Raw genomic sequence first — 17,212 nt, 5'->3', positions numbered from 1 at the left:
CCAAGAACAGTGGCTCGCGCCTGTAATCCCAGCACTTTCAGAGGCCGAGGCGGGTGGTTCACCTGAGGTCGGGAGTTCGAGACCAGTCTGGCCAACATGGCGAAACCCCTGCCTCTACTAAAAACACAAAAATTAGCTGGGTGTGGTGGCTCACCTGTATCCCAGTTACTCCGGAGGCTGAGGCAGGAAAATTGCTTGAGCCCAGGCAGAGGTTGCAATGAGTCAAGGTAGTGCCACTGCACTACAGCCTGGGTGACAGAGCAAGACTGTCTCTAAAAGAAAAAAAAAGATAGATGGAAGAGTAGACAGATAATGGAGACTTGCCACGAATTGATGGCCTGTTAGAAATCAGCCACCTCTCCCATCGGTTTCCAGCTTTTCTCTCAAGGGACTAGCCTAAAAGAGCCACACATTCTACAACTGTCCCTTTGTTTAGTGCCATCTGCCTGTCATCCTTGGGGCAGTGTACCATATTGGAATGGATGCATTAGTATTTTCTTTTATAAAATAGGAGGAAGGCAACCATGAAGGAAAATCAGGATATGAAAAAGGGACATTATCTAGTAGGTCAATTTTAGGAAAGAATACGTATGTTACCTCCAGGGCTATGCTAAGCACTCCAAGGTGACATAAGCTCTTTATTCTATGACTTTCTTCTTGACCACAGTTGTCCTGTCATTATTTCTTGTGCAATGAAAAGAGCATCACGAGGTCAGGAGATCGAGACCATCCTGGCTAATACGGTGAAACCCCGTCTCTACTAAAAAATACAAAAAACTAGCCGGGCGACGAGGCGGGCGCCTGTAGTCCCAGCTACTCGGGAGGCTGAGACAGGAGAATGGCGTGAACCCGGGAGGCGGAGCTTGCAGTGAGCTGAGAGCCGGCCACTGCACTCCAGCCTGGGCGGCAGAGCAAGACTCCGTCTCAAAAAAAAAAAAAAAAAGAAAAGAAAATAGCATTCTCACATATAGATGATTTTTCAAAGGGAGGCTGAGGCAGGAGAATCGCTTGAACTCAGGAGGTGGAGGTTGCAGTGAACCGGTATCACACCACTGCACTCCAGCCTGGGCAACAGAGCGAGACTCCGTCTCAAAAAAACAAAACAAAATAAAATCATATCTATTTAAACAGATACTACTGTGTCCATAGCTGGGACAGAGAACTTGACAGTGCTCTAACTATGCAGAAAGAAAGACATTTATCAAATGTTTAATATTTAAAAGATGGGAAGACTGGTCCAATACAGTGGCTCACACCTGTAATCCTAGCACTTTGGGAGGCTGAAGTGGGCAGGTTGCTTGAGCTCGGGAGTTCAAGATCAGCCTGGGCAACATGGTGAAACCTCATTACTACAAAAAACTTAAAAATTAGTTGGGTGTGTTGGCACGTGCCTATAGTCCCAGCTACTTGGTAGGCTGAAGTTGGATTGCTTGAGCCTGGGAGGTTGAGGCTGCCCTGAGCTGTGATCATGCCACTGCATTTCAGCCTGGACCACAGAGGGCGCCAGCCCCTCTCAAAAAAAGAGAAAATGATCTATCATTTTATGGTTATAAATAGTGGTCAAGTCATAGGGAAAATATTTTTCTTTCCTGAAGACAAACAAGAAATCAGAAAACCCTCTTTAGATACGGGATGATGATGATACAATGACAATTTTGCTTATCTGAATGAGTACAAGGTTTACTAATGTATCATCCTTTTGCTTCTAGTCTTAGATAAAATGTTTCCTTCTTAAGAGATTACCATCATGCTAGCACCAGGGCAGTACCTTAAGCTTTTCAATAGTTAAAAAAAAAATATTCTGTATAAAGTTTTCCCAAATGTTCAGATGTTTTGTACTGTTATTAATACTATTGAGAGAAGAATAACTTAAAGGATAAAATAACTTAGTCATAAATAAATATAAACAAAGACCTAAACCTATATACATAAATCTTTAGCTCTCCTCTAAGTGGGGAGAAAATAGTGCTGAGGAAAACATGAGCAATGTGGATCATATATTTATATGCTTAATTATTAATAATATAACCATGGTATTATTAATAAGACCAATGTGCATGTATTTTGGGGTTAATTTCTCCTTTGCCATGAGGATAACTGAAATGTATTACTCATGAGATGAGAGAAACAGCATAGCATTTTTTTTTTTTTTTTTTTTGAGACGGAGTTTCGCTCTGTCGCCCAGGCTGGAGTGCAGTGGCGTTATCTCAGCTCACTGCAAGCTCTGCCTTCCAGGTTCACGTCATTCTCCTACCTCGGCCTCCCGAGTAGCTGGGATTACAGGCGCCCGCCACCACGCCCGGCTAATTTTTGTATTTTTAGTAGAGACAGGGTTTCACCGTGTTAGCCAGGATGGTCTCAATCTCCTGACCTCCTCGTGATCCGCCCGCCTTGGCCTCCCAAAGTGCTGGGATTACAGGCATGAACAGAATAGTTTTTAATAAATGACAAGAAATATAACCATTCAATATTGTGGATGGGAAGAGAAAAAACACCGAAATACCATCTGTGTAAGAAGTCATGTACAGGAAAGAAATAAAAGCTCTGACAATATAAGCCCAGATTTTTAAAAAGCCATTTATTTTAAAAAACTGGTTTGTCAAATCACATACATGAGCAAATACACAACTACCAAAGTGGCCTGTAATAGACACCAGTGGGGCGGGCACCACACAGTACCTGAAAAATACAGCTAAAAAAAGAGGAGTCTGTTGAGTATTTAATTTCAGATTCCTACTTGACTCCTTGTTGAATGGCTTTAAGTTAGCATACAGTGAGTGAGAGGTAGAGTCCCAAGTATAATAGGTGATGCCTCAGGGCTCCATTTAAAAACAAAACAAAACAAAACCATTTCTCCCTCTGCACAAGAGAAGCCTATCTTATATTTTTTCCTTTGCGAAAACAGAAGCCAAGTTTCTCTTCTGAAATGGTTCAGCATTCCCAATCAAAAAGTGGTGTGTGGTAACCTAGGTATTGTGCTTGTTGAGCCATTTAATTTTCCTCACCCTCTGATTCAGATTCTAGGAGAGAAGAAAGAAAGAAGTTAGGTATTTCCCCCCAGATTCCTCTAATAAAGGTCATAAGTTACTACAGTCACCAACCCAGAACCCTGCCATTGCGCCAGCATACTTTTACCCTAGGCACCCATTATCAGGTAAAACAGTCACATGAGGGCAGATGGCAAACTCTTGCTCTTTTCTGCTTTCAGGTAAATTTTGCCTGTCTAAAAATGCAACATGCATATATATACGAATACTTATAAATGAATACATTATATATATATTAAATTTATACATATAAATTATATAAAATTATATGTATATAAATTACATATAAATTATATAAAAACAAATTTATACACATAAATTATATAAAATTATATAAACTTTATACATATAAATTATATACAAATATATACATATAATTATGTAAATTATATAAAAATTTGAATATATATAAAATTATAAAATTAAACAATATAACTTTTCTTCTTTGGATCACCTAAGATAAACTTTTTATTCTTTGTTTTTTTTTTTTTTTTTGAGACAGAGTCTCAAAAAATTACAGGCACTGCAAACTCTGCCTCCCAGGTTCACGCCATTCTCCGGCCTCAGCCTCCCGAGTAGCTGGGACTACAGGTGCCCGCCACCTCGCCTGGCTAATTTTTTTTGTATTTTTAATAGAGACAGGGTTTCACTATGTTGGCCAGGCTGCTCTCGAACTCCTGACCTCAGGTGATCCGCCCTCCTTGGCTTCCCAAAGCGCTGGGATTACAGGTGTGAGCCACCACACCTGGCCTGAATTCACTCTTATCCATTATTATCCTTCCATCTTACATTTCCGTTATTTAAAATTGCCAGTTAATTGGTAAAGGTGTCATAAAAATCTATAGAATTCCATAATGTGTGATTAAGTTAAATGTATTTTTCTCCTTTCACATCTACTGATCATTTCTTCCTTACTGTCCTCCATCAGACTGGATAATTTAAGCATTTCATTTCGTTCTTTGTTTTTACATGTAGAGATTTTTACCGCCGTGATTTCAGAAAGGAAAGCTAAGATGTCGGCAAAATGTTTGATACAAAAGATAACTTAAGAATTTTAGTTTTAGGAAAGCAAGTAAAATCTGTGGTAAATATTTTGACATATGATGAGACAGTGTTGAAAGGTTATCAAAGTTTTTAAACAGAATCATACCTTCTTCTGCATTTTGTAACCACTCAACAAATTTCTTCATCTGGTCAAGAAAAACACTTTTGCCTTTAGCAACATGTGCTTCCTTATACCATTTCAGTATTGCTTCTTCGCTCAGAACATCAGCTGCAATTTGAAATCAAAGATTTCAAAGTTACTATACAAACGTCATGTTTCAAAACAACTTCATGTCTTACAGTTTAATAGAAAGCAATCGTTTTTAATATAAAGCATGCTGTTACTTATCAGAAGAGAGGAACCAAGTTGATTTTCATGTAGCACAGTGCCCTATTTTGATAGCTTACTAAAGGCTTAAGTAGAGATGATGATGATACACATCTTCTTAGGCATGATATAATGCAAGCCTAGAGCTCACTACTAGGACTCGGAAATCTCTCACAGTGCTAATTTGCTGGTAGGAAATAGAATTATTTTGTAATTTGGCAAATGAATCAGCAATTCCAGCATTTTAGAACATTCTGTGTCCTGCCAAGTTCAACCATATCTTGATTAAAGAGCAACCTCAAATCACCAGTGTCTTTTAAGGGGATTGGGATTTTCTTTTTTAGGAGAAAAATAGCAAAGGAAAAAAATGTAGATAGTATGCAATAATGATGTTAGCAATTAGATATAAAAAGGAACTTCTGGGTTGTGGGAGTAATACATACCTAAACTGAAGTTCTACACTTTCTCCATCACTAAATCACGACTTATTTTCCCACAGTATATCAAATTACAAGAGTAATATTTTTCCTCTACTACATTAAGAGAAAATAGACACATTAGCTAGTTTCCTACAGGTTTCTGACAACAACAAAAAAGTGTTAACTATCTTTTGTCTAAAACTCTAAATTCCACAAATGTGCCTTGATATTCTCAAGATATCATTAATTGAGAGTATTTAATGTTAAGAATGAGAATATAAAAAAAAAAAAAAATTCTCCCAATGTTCTAATGTCCTAATGGGTTGTTGTTTGGGAATCTGTAGTGGGAAACGAGATAGAAAACAGGTACAAAGCATTTATTATTGTCTCTGAGATGTGCTCAATTCAGTACAAATACTGATAAAGCCATATAATGTTAATAAATTACTCGAATGATATATTTTCAGTTAAAATGTAATTTCAACTTATGAAAATGACAAGCAATTTACTACTGTTTTCATTTAAAATATCACTGATATTTTCATAACAAAAGCATCGGCTTTTTTATTTTTAAAGAATTATTAGCTCTTGGAAAATGTTCTTGGATTAAATTGAAGAGACTGACCTGACTAAAATGAACATGATTTGTTTATGAAAATAAAGTTTTTTTTTTTTTAACTTGTTTATTATTATCACTAAAAACACTACATTTTGCAAAGGAAGCAAGAAGTCTGAATTTACTTATAGAGACTGGATGCAAGAGCTACACTCAGGGGTCCTATAGAATTACTCTTAGCTTCTAATTATTTTAGCTTTTTGTTTCCAGCTCTCCACTGAGATAAAAGAAATTTCTACTAGCCATCAGAGCCTAACTGTCATAGAGTTGAGGAGCAGGCAGTTGTGTCCCAAGGAAGTGACCTGTTATTATGCAAGACTGCCTTGCAGAGACTTTTAAAGAACATTAACAGAGGTTTTAAAAGTCCCTTTTATATAATTTGTAATTTGTCTTTAAGATGCTTGTGATTAGATCAGTAATTATCAAACTGGATCATGTCTTCCTGTCTGTAGGATAATTTTGGGCATATACACCCAACGTATGTATATTTTTGAGTTTATAAATTATATTCATGCACTACTGAACTATCATTATTAATGTTCTAAACAAACAGTATAATTTTAAACTGTGACAAACATGGAAAGAATTGATTTTTTCTCCACACGTTAATGAACTGAGGATGATACAAAGTACAGGTTGGAAAGCTGATGTAGACTGCAGTTTAGTGATACTATTTGTCTGAGCTTTCCTTTGGAAGCTTGAGAGCTCATTCCTATGTTTTATTGCCCCACAGAGGCTGAAAGAAACCATGCAACTACTGAAATGCTTGTTGATGTCAGTGCTTGTGAAAAGCACACTAAATGATAGGCAAAACCTATCAAATGCATTGTTTACTGCAAATCTTGTGCCTTGATATTCTTAAATTGCCATTAATTGAGAATATTTAATGTTAAGAATAGGAAGGAGAATTTAAAATAAGAGGAGTCTACACATTAATGGTGCAATGTTGAGTTCTTAGAAGAACCCAGTTTAGTAATAACTACTTGCTGAAAGATCAAACTTCTAGCACTGGAAAATTATTAACTAAAAGCTACTGAAGTATCTACATGGAACACCATAGAGGCAAAGCATTAACATTAAAGAGTGTAAGAAGAAATTCAACTTCTATTTAGTGAAAGGAAAGGTCTGAAAAGGAAGGAACTCCTTGAGGGATAAAGAATCAGACAATTTTTTCCCTCACTAAGGATAAAGTGGGGAAAAGAGTTAATTAAAACTGAGAAGTCATGTTTGGTGGGATATTCCATAAATGCCTCTTAGGAATATAGAATAACAGTAAAAGACAGTAAGAAAGGAAGACATTGTATGATGGCACACAGAGACTGGAATATATGTTTCCCCTTCTATCTAGCCAACTTCTTCACAATGTTTGGTGAGATGCATGCACCTCGAGAGCCTTCACTTCTCCCCCTCCAAATTAGCTTTAACAAGTTAGGTGCCCGTCCTCTGTGGTCCTATCCCTTCCGACACCCTCTGTGTGAGGCTTATTTCAGCAATTGACATGGTGACTATAATTCTTTGTTTTCTTCCACATCCTGAAATTCAGGAAGTCAGGCACTATATTTTGTTCATCTCATTTCCAGCGTTTAATGAAACACCTGCCCCATAGTATCCATTCAACACATGTATAAGGAATAAATTTGTTAACTTGATGAGAAAAAAATAAACATTTCTCAATTTGTAGAGTTCTAATGTATTCATGAAGATCAAAGAGACAATATTGTAAAAGTGGCTTGAGAACTGCTAAATTTTAGAGCATGTTAGTTATTTAGAAAGTTAGTCTAGGCCGGGCGCGGTGGCTCAAGCCTGTAATCCCAGCACTTTGGGAGGCCGAGACAGGCGGATCACGAGATCAGGAGATCGAGACCATCCTGGCTAGCATGGCGAAACCCCGTCTCTACTAAAAATACAAAAAACTAGCCGGGCGAGGTGGCGGGCGCCTGTAGTCCCAGCTACTCGGGAGGCTGAGGCAGGAGAATGGCGTGAACCCGGGAGGCGGAGCTTGCAGTGAGCCGAGATTGCGCCACTGCACTCCAGTCTGGGCGACAGAGTGAGACTCCGCCTCAAAAAAAAAAAAAAAAAAAAAAAAAAAGAAAGTTAGTCTAAAACTATGTCACTTGAAACTCTTGAAATTCAGAATTTTTTTATTAGGAATGTCACATAGGGACACAAGTCAAAAATAATTTACCCTAAGAATGCTGGGAATATATGCTGAGAAGGGCACTCACCCTTTTTTAGAACTAGAATAAAAAACTCCTTTTAGAAAAATTTGCATGCAGGATAGAATTTAACCTAAAAAACTTCTGCAAACAAGAAAACCCATGACAAAGATAATAACAGTACTTGACAAGGTAGTTTTATACATTTTAGACCATGCTGAGTCTATGGGACTTATCTTTAGGGAAAAAAGAAGAGAAAATTATTTTTAAAAGTCAATAATGTGACGCTTGAAAGTTAGCAATGGATTTACTCTTTCTTACTGCCTGAAATATACAAATCTAGATAATAATACAGAAAGAGAATCTTTGCAAAATGATCTATCACCACTTTTTTCTTTGCTGACTAGTATTATTTAGTTTATTTGCTTTTATTCCACTGTTATTTATATAAAAGATTTATATATCTTTCAATAATGATATTCAATTAAGTAATTAGATTTGCCATGGCTAATCATATGCCCAAGTTTCTGTTATCCTCAAGTTCTGGACATGTTGGGAAAGGGGAGCTGTGTGTGTGTATGTCCATGTATGTGTTTGTGTGTGCTGTGTGTGTAACAGAGAGAGAAAAGTGAAAATTAAAAAGGAGCAACGGTTTCCATTACATTTTAAAAACCACATTTCAAAAACTATGTTCCTTATGACAAACTAAAGGAATCCACAGAAACTTGGTAAAAGCAGCAGAGAAGACACTATTCCCTATTTGTAAGATGTGGATATGTACATGAAATCAAAGGTAACTATAATCTTGAACATGTTACTGGAGTTCATAGCATCTGTTGCTTCTTGAATTCTATATACTTTACACCAGTGGTCCTGGTACAACAGTCAGAGCATCACTTTGGAAACTTGCTAAAATGAAAATTCTCAGGCCCAATCCAGGCCCTACTGAATCAGAATCTCTGGGGGAGCTGTGTTTTATAACAAGCTCTCTGGGTAATTCTTAGGCATATTGGGAAAGGAGTGCTTTAACACTCACTGTTTATTAAGTCTTTCTAGGCATATAAAACACAGAATGAGAGCATCAGATCTTTACAGAAACAAATCAAATACATGTCTCCTGGTGCACAAGTGTTTGGTGGACAAAATAAGGTGAAAGTAAAAATCTGGCAAAACAGAGACAAGATGGTAAACATAGTTAACACAGTAATGCTCTTAACATGGTATGGAACAATCATTCCTCAGGGATTCCATGTTCTCAAGAGAAAACATGGAATTATTTCACTTAGTAAAACAGACTATATATATCATTTTGTGGAAAATTACAAAATTACCTAGAAAATGGTATTTAAAATGTTAGTTCAGTGATGTATTTTAGGTTTCCACTTTTAAAAGTTTCCCAATTTCATTTTGAAAAATAACTAAGGCAGAATTAAAATTGATGTTGACACTCACCCTTCCTGTGTTCCCTGGGGCCAGGTCATATTTGCCACAGACCTAACGAATTTTAGGTTATTTAAACGCTGATTACCTAGTTAATCAATGAGCCTAAGAGCTCATGCCTCTTCTTTTTACTTCCCAGTGCTTACTTCTTGAGTTGTTTTATAATTTCAGGTCATACTGACCCTTAGCATCTGGGGCTGATGAATGAGAAAAATCTCAAAGTAGCCAGTTTTACTACCTGTCAGTAGTTGTTATAAGAAGTCTAAAGGAAAAGGAGGTTGGCATTAGTGGTTAAAATGAGAAATCTGTAGGATTTTAATAGTTCATATGCCACCTAGATGCCATTTCCCATAACAAGGGGTTTGCTGATTCTTTGTGATTTCATTGCAATAATAAGATAGAGTGCTCCTGAAGATGAGACTCAAACAATGATGTCTCAGTTAAAAAAAAAAATTTGGTGAGAAACACTGTTTGAGTTATCTTTTAAATGACAAGAAAGCAAACTATGTTCAGGTAACTAGTTTATGAACAGTTTGGTTTTCTGTAGTGGAAAAAATTTACCACCCTCAAAACAATGAAACCTGTTCCATAAGTCTCTCTGCCAGTTTTACAAATGGAGCCAGCTGTGGCCACGGAAGGTTGGGCCCCACTTCTCATTCTTGGCTGCTGGGTACCATCTATGAGTTGGTAACACGGCTTGCAGGTTTGGTTCTGATGGGTGGATCACTTTGGGTATCATTGGGTGGGGCCTAGTTTTAGGGCACTGCTATCTTATGACTAAATCCAAGAAGACCCAACTCAGATTTGGTTGGAGAAAACGCCAATTACTGAACCCCAAGTGGCAATGGGTGGCCATCATATTTTCCTACTGACTATTATAATTGTTGCTGAATACTTTGTGCTCTGAAAAAGTAAAATATCACCCAAACACTTGTGGACAAGATTCATTCATTTGAAGAATCTACGTGGCCAATTAAAATTCATTGTGAAATGCTATTAAGCATTTTTAAAAGAGCTATTATATATGTAAAACTTTTATTTTCCAAATTCCCAAGATATAATTCAAAATAGACAAATTTAGGAACACATTAAAGAGAAAATAAACATTTGGCTGGTATTAACTTTTCTGATATCATGTTATTTATCAATATAATAACAAACATGTTATAATGTTCAAAATGTATCATTTCTTAAGTGTTCCTTTTTCTCCCTCACAAAACTATATAAATTTAGGCCCAAAAAATAGCCTAGGACATTTTTGTATGCTGTAGGTATACAGATTGAGATCAGTTAAAACCTTTAGCATTCATTTTTTAGTGCCAGTTGTCATGGCAACCTAATCCTTATAAATACAATGAAAAGACAGTAAATGTGAAAACCTAAAAATAGCCATTCCCTTGGAAAATAGAAGAATGGCTGGGCCAAGTAACTAAAATACAAAGCAAAAAGGCTAATTACTTCAGTAATATTAAAGTCAGATTTATGGTACCTAAAAGGGTCTGAACATAATATATATAGCGTTTTGATAATCATTGTTATTAGAGCTAATCCTTACAATTCAAAAACAGGCTCAATTTTATATAATTACATTTATTTTCCACCATCCCCAAGAAACAATGACCAGTTCATCTACCAATGAGAAGTGCTCAGGGGCCTAAGCAGGGTTTCCAAGCCAACGCATATGTGGCGTGTATGCCTCCTCTCTCTACGTGGTATGGTTGCCTCAATAAAGCTTCCACAAATTAGCATCTTGCTGTCCATCTCTAAACAGAGCCCCACGACCTCCTCTGCCTCATTCCCTGCTCTGCCCCTCAAAGAGCTTCAGCAAAACACAGAAGCACAGCAGTGGCACATGGATGGATACCTTTATAAAAGAGAACCACAATCTTCTGAAAGGCTTTCATGAAATGGATGTTGTCGTAGCAGTATTCCTGAACCTTCTGGAGGAGGATCAGCTCTGACTGGCCTTGGGAGCTGAACACGGCCAGCAGGGGAGCATATTGCTAGAACAGAAGTGGAGAGTAAAAGCCATCACTTGCGTGGGAGGTACACAGCTGACACTGCTGGAACCATAAAAATAACCTGGAGGGTTGCTTAGAAAAGACTGACTTTAGGATTAATACCTTGTTATCATCATATTGTGTCCAACAGTGTGAGGGGAACAGAACGGTAGGAACAAAGCAGTATGGCAGACCTGTGAGGGAACTGGGAAGAAGATTCACACTTTCTCAATGGCAGAGCCACAGTCCAGTAATACAGTGGATATTGTAGAGGATATGACTGCATTTTCACAATATCTCTTAGACATAGCAGGCATAGCAATTATCTTTAATATAGGCAGATTCTCATATTTGGACTCTTAGTGGGTACAGAGAAAGAATCTTGATGAGCTGCTGGGATAAAAAGCATTCATTTAGAAATATCCTTGACTTTCTGACACTGATGCACAGCCATTGTTTTTCTGAGACTTACTCAATTCAATACTTATCTCTTCTAAAGGGCCTTCCCTGATCAAAGTAACATGGACAGTTTATTCACTGCTATGTTCTCATGAACGGTGGGTGCAAACTTGAAAAAAATTAGAAAGTATATGTTTAGTCTGAGTCTGGGGTAATTGTAGTTGGAACCCATTTGTCATACTCTCAATTAAGACAAATTTGGGCCAGGGGTGGTGGCTCATGCCTGCAATCCCAACAGTTAGGGAGGCCGAGGCAGGAGGATAGCTTGAATGCAAGATTTCAGGACCAGCCTGGGCAACATAGCAAAACAACATCTCTACCAAAAAATGAAGAAATTAGCCAGATGTGGTGGCAAGCACCTGTAGTCCCAGCTAGCTGGGAGGCTGAGGAGGGAGGATGACTTGAGTCCAGGAGTTCAAAGTTGCAGTGAGCACAGATTGTGCCACTGCACTCTAGCCGAGGCAACAGAATGAGACTCTGTCTCAATTAAAAAAAAAAAAAAAAAGCTGCAGTTTGCCCTTGGCTGGGTCAGTTCCTTGCTAAGGGCTGTTACCTTCAGGTGCTTCAGAGCCTGCTCTGCAACAAGTTCTTCCTTCTTGTTCCATTCAACGGCGTTCATTATACAGGTCCACAGAAGACCAATCACTGCTGTTTCTGGAAGATCATTCCTCTTCATTTCTTCTTTGACATAAAGCACCACCTACATTTCATGGAAATGGGGTCAGAAAGTAACAGGCAGATGGAGAGCTCCCTCCTCCCCGCTAGCTGCCCAGTGAGTCAACGTTTTGGGGCAGCTAAGAAACAATCTGCTTGGCTTCTCCTTTCCTTGTCTGCATTCTCAGACTGGAAGAGGGAGAAAAAATACAATGATTTGTTCTCAAGCAGACTTATTTTTAGTACCAAAATTAATAGGCTTAGCTCTGGTCAGGAGCTGCTGGATAATGTGGAGTAAGAGAGGATTTTTGTTTCCTCATAGAGAAACCCCTTTGAGTCTAGTAGAGTAGGGATACTTGGGCCAGTTTGACTTTTTGGAGATTTAAAGAAGGCAATAGAGTTGTGAACTTTTTATCTCCATCCCTAAACTTTAAAACCTCTTGATGAATACCATCTTGGGTTTGTAAAGGTCCATTCTCCACAATTTATTCTTCAATCATTACTTTTGATGATCGTTATGCCCCATCTCAGCGAAAAGTTAATTTGTAAATAAATTGTAAAGTGCAAAGGAAAGTTTTAGATTTCATATACATCAATTCAGCAGTATTCAGTAACTTATTTTCCCCTTTGAATTATGTATAAATATGCAAATTTATACTCAACCCTGACAGTATGGAATATAGGCTTGCCTAACAATATATTTTATATCAAATTTATTTGAAAGGCTTTTTCCTTTTAAAATAAAATAATAAATAGAGGTTTGGGCCTCAGAAGTGATTAAAAGTCATCATTATATCTCCAGCATACTAGTTTGTGAGTAGTAGTAAAACCTTTTTCTCCTCCCTTTTCTTGTTTAGTGGAAACACATTGCTTTCTTTACTTCTGGCCTGGCGTGCAGAAATGCCAGCAGTGACCTGAGTAGCCTTTGAAAGCAGAAGGAGCTGGGCAGTCCCAGTCCCTGTGCTGGCTGGAGGAAGCCACATGAAAGTGTGACATCCTGGCATCTACAAGCATCACAAGGCTTTTTATGTTTCCTTCTTTTCCCCATGGAAAATCATGTACAAATTCTTGCTTGGAGAAATATGACTAAACATACTGCTATCCTTAATATCATCAGACTTAAGAATACTTGTCATTCCAACACCTCCACCTGCTGGATAGTATCAGTCCTACATTCTCCAGCCTTCAACCATGTAAGGTGCCATGCAGGGCTTGGAGCATGGAAGGAGGTGCAGGTCAGGCATTTTGGAGCAAGTGGTAAAAAAGAAAGGACGCTTTATATTAATTTTTAGATTGTTGTGTGAAAGATTTAAAACTTCAAATAGAAAGTTTTCTCCAGATACATTAAAAATAAAAAAAAAGATATAGTCATAGCTTTGTGAACTATATAGCATGTATATACGAACTATGTATATGCATATTATAAAAAAGATACCTTTTACATTATAGGGAAACACAGCTATTTCAAGTGTGAGTGGGATTAAACAAGTTACACATCCAACTAGTCTTTTCCCATGATAGGAATTCAAGCTTTTTTCAAATAAAAAGCCTACATATTCATACAGAGTGATGAACAAAAAATCCAGTGTTAATTCCAAACACTAGACAAATGCTTAATCAGGTTAGATAATCTGCAACAAAATTTAAAAACTACCATATAATGGGCTATACTGATAGTGGATAGTCAAATCTATTTGACAGATGAAATATTTTGAAAATCATAGCAGCCTGGTAAAATGTCATTTGTGTGGAAATCACTATTAATTTCTGGACCATCCTAGAGTGTTAACAAAAATGGAGGATTCTAAATCTATACTTTGAAGCTGAGTTAATTTAAGTGGTAGGAATAAGTGGATAAATTTACAGCAATAAGCATAGGGCAGACTTTTTAAGGAAAGCCTTTGCTACACAGCCCATGTAATTCCTCTCATTCATGTATATTGCAGTGATGTCTGCCCGTGTTCTCCCACCTCCTTGATCGGGCATTCCTGAGAAAGACGCTCCTGGAGCTCCTTCTGCAGTTCCTTCCTGGTGCCCAGGGACTGCTGGACTCGGAGGAAGTCAGAAAGCTCCTTAAGACCTGCGTCAGTGAAGTATTTAGCAAAATGATCCACACTCTGTCTGTTAACTGGAAAGAGTTCCTGAAAGAGAAAAAGGGAGACTGTTATACACAAAGCCATTCAAATTTCGGCAAGCATAAAGGACAAAATCTTCATTTCACTTAGAATATCTTATATTTGGAAGAAAAGAATAAGACTGTTTTACAAAACAACAAATCGCTGGTCTATTTGTTGAGGGACTGAGCTAAACATCTTCTGAAATTAGGCAGTTTCACAAAGAAAAAGAAAAAAAGGTAAGCAATTGAGATAAACTTGTACCCTACTGTGGCAGTATTGAGAGGTGAGGATTTTAAAGAGTTACTGGATTATAAGGGCTCTGTCCTCATGAATGGATTAATCCATTCATGGATTAATAGGTTGTGTTGGGAGGGGACCTGGTGGCTTTAAAAGAGGAGGGGAGACCTGAGCTAGTACACTCAGCTCCCTCACCATGTGATACTCTGAGCCTTCGTGGGACACTGCAGAGTCCCCACCAGCAAGAAGGCTCTCACCAGATGCAACCCCTTGATATGGGACTCCATAATGTAAGAAATAAGTTCCTTTTCTGTATAAATAACCCAGCTTCAGGTGTTCTGTTGTAAGTAATAAAAAAGGTCTAAGACACCTACCATACCAATTCTAGTTTATTACATAATTCTGATGGAAATTTTCAAAAAGAGCAATATACCATAGCTGCTCTCATATTTTCACCTCATTTCCATTTTACCCTACACAGTTGGCAGAATCTCAGTAACACTTAGTCATGATCTAATCCTGGGTGAGTTCAACACCCATCTATGAAATTAAGATGATTTTCAAAACTCTCACATTTTTCAGACTGCTGCAGGGTCTAAAAAATACATCCAGGCTTTTGTATTGGTTAGATTTGCATACATATGGCCAATGGCTATGTGGTTCCAGGAAAAGCCTCAGTAGATATGTAATGGGTTTGCCACCACCTATAGGAACACAGCTGGAGGGCTCCTATGTCAGGATTCAAATTTCAATGTTCTATCATCCTATTAATTTCCCCTGTTGAGTCATATGTTTCAAAATGTCAGAAGAGAGCTGGTGGGAGCAGCTATCAAACATGCATTCATAAAAAAGCAAACATTTTATACCACACTGAAACTGCATCACTGATAGTTCCTCTACCACTCCACATCTTCCAAATCTCCAGGGCAGGGAACTAATGTATTTTTATTGAGTTTCTTCTATGAATCAAAATGTACTGGCACTTTCCTCATAGCAACTGTGTAAAGCAGACATTTTTTCTAGACGATAAACTAAGTTTCAACAAGATTAAGCAGCTTGACCCAATTTATGCCGCCAAAAATATTTAAGAACAGAGCTGTGTGCCCCAAAGTCAATACTTATTCCATTACTCTGTGCTAGCACTCAATATTCTATTTAGGAAGAGTGTGACTGCAAAGTTTGATTTAAAGTTATGTTCATATCACTCATACATATCACTTATGAACTACATTCCAAATTCTTATGAATAGTATAGAATACATTGAAAATTATTATTCAGATTAAGTTGAGGGGAAGCCAGTTTAAATCATACTGTGTCATTTTTTGACTTGGAACATGGTTTGTATTTTTTAGAGAAACCCTACCGTGGTACAAATCTCTATCATCTCATCCCTAGATTAAGGTCTCCCTGCTTTTGCTCTCGCTCCTGAGTCTATTCCCAAAGTGACAGCAAGAGTGATCCTGTTGAGACTCAAAATCACATTACACACCATTCTGCAGAGAATTTCCAAAAGCTTTCTATCTCATTTGGAATACAAGCCAAAGCCCTAGATGATACGGGCCTTGCTATTTCTCTGAGCTTATCTAAACTTTCGCTCTTACCTGCTCTCCCCTTGCTGTCCCCAGCGTGGGCCTTCCCATTCCCCATTCCCTTTGCCTGGAATGCTCTATGTGGAGATACTTGAACAGTTCGCTCCACACCTCCCTCAAGTCTTTACACAAATGTCATCTTATCACAGAGAGCTTTCCACCACTGAAAATCACAGCCCACATTTGGAAGCTCTTTAACTCTTTCCTCCTTAATTTTGTTTTGAGATGGAGTCTTGCTCTGTCATCCAGGCTGGAGTGAAGTGGCGTGATCTTAGCTCACTGCAACCTCCACCTCCCGGGTTCAAGCAATTCTCCTGCCTTAGCCTCCCGAGGAACTGGGATTACAGGTGTGCACCATCACGCCCAACTAATTTTTTGTATTTTCAGTAGAGATAAGGTTTCACCATGTTGGTCAGGCTGGTCTTGAATTCCTGATTTCAAGTGATCCACCTGCCTCTGCCTCCTAAGGTGCTGGGATTACGGGTGTGAGCCACCACACTGGGCCCCTACTTAATTTTTACCTTTATTATAATACATGTTTTATGGGTTTTAGTTTATGGCCCACTCTCCTGAAATAGAATATAAGCTTCATGAAGGAAAGGGTTGTTCGTTTGGTTCCTTTCAATCTCCCCAACTCTTGGAAGTTTCCAGCATATAATATAATCAATACATACTTACTGAATAAATAAAGGAAGAGAGCAATAGCTTTAATTTCTTAATCACCACTTGCTTTGTGAATAATAAGGGTTGTTTTTTCCCATTCCCTCTCCTCTCTGAGTTGCTATAAATTGTTCTTTCTTCTGTATTATAATAGTGGGTGATAGCTAAAGTTTGATAATACACTAATTTTCCTAAAATGTAGTAGTTCAGAGTTAAAGAGAATTTTGTTGTATATGTTCATGAAACAAAATTTCCTCCTAAAAAGTGGAACTGACTCACTAGTTCCTCATTCTCTTATTGATTCAACAAATATCAGCAGGCATAGTGCATAGGTAACTACCCTGTTCTCACCCAGTTTATGTGTTTCTCGCAGAAACCGCCACCTATGTTCCATGTATACACACAAACACAAACAAATCTAGTAAAAACAGCTAGATGGCATGTG

General features: G+C 37.9%; 1 protein-coding gene across 2 annotated transcripts in view; it reads right to left on the bottom strand.

Annotated features, from left to right (window-relative positions):
• Window positions 1-2,558: 2,558 nt before the first annotated feature.
• BZW2 (basic leucine zipper and W2 domains 2) overlaps window positions 2,559-17,212 on the bottom strand; it is a 59,896-nt gene continuing 45,242 nt past the window's right edge. For both annotated transcript variants that reach the window (XM_033193735.1, XM_033193734.1), the window contains exons 8-12: window positions 14,134-14,304; window positions 12,063-12,209; window positions 10,915-11,053; window positions 4,198-4,320; window positions 2,559-3,020 (exon numbers count right to left, since the gene is read on the bottom strand). In XM_033193735.1, the coding sequence (XP_033049626.1) occupies window positions 2,992-3,020; window positions 4,198-4,320; window positions 10,915-11,053; window positions 12,063-12,209; window positions 14,134-14,304 (609 nt within the window). In that variant the 3' untranslated portion in view covers window positions 2,559-2,991. The remainder of the gene's footprint in view (window positions 3,021-4,197; window positions 4,321-10,914; window positions 11,054-12,062; window positions 12,210-14,133; window positions 14,305-17,212) is intronic.

The sequence above is a fragment of the Trachypithecus francoisi genome, unplaced genomic scaffold (genome assembly GCF_009764315.1).
Source record: "Trachypithecus francoisi isolate TF-2019V2 unplaced genomic scaffold, Tfra_2.0 Lachesis_group4, whole genome shotgun sequence".
NCBI classification, from domain to species: domain Eukaryota; kingdom Metazoa; phylum Chordata; class Mammalia; order Primates; family Cercopithecidae; genus Trachypithecus; species Trachypithecus francoisi.
The sequence above is the reverse complement of the archived record's forward strand: the minus strand, read 5'-3'. Positions and strand labels throughout refer to the sequence as shown.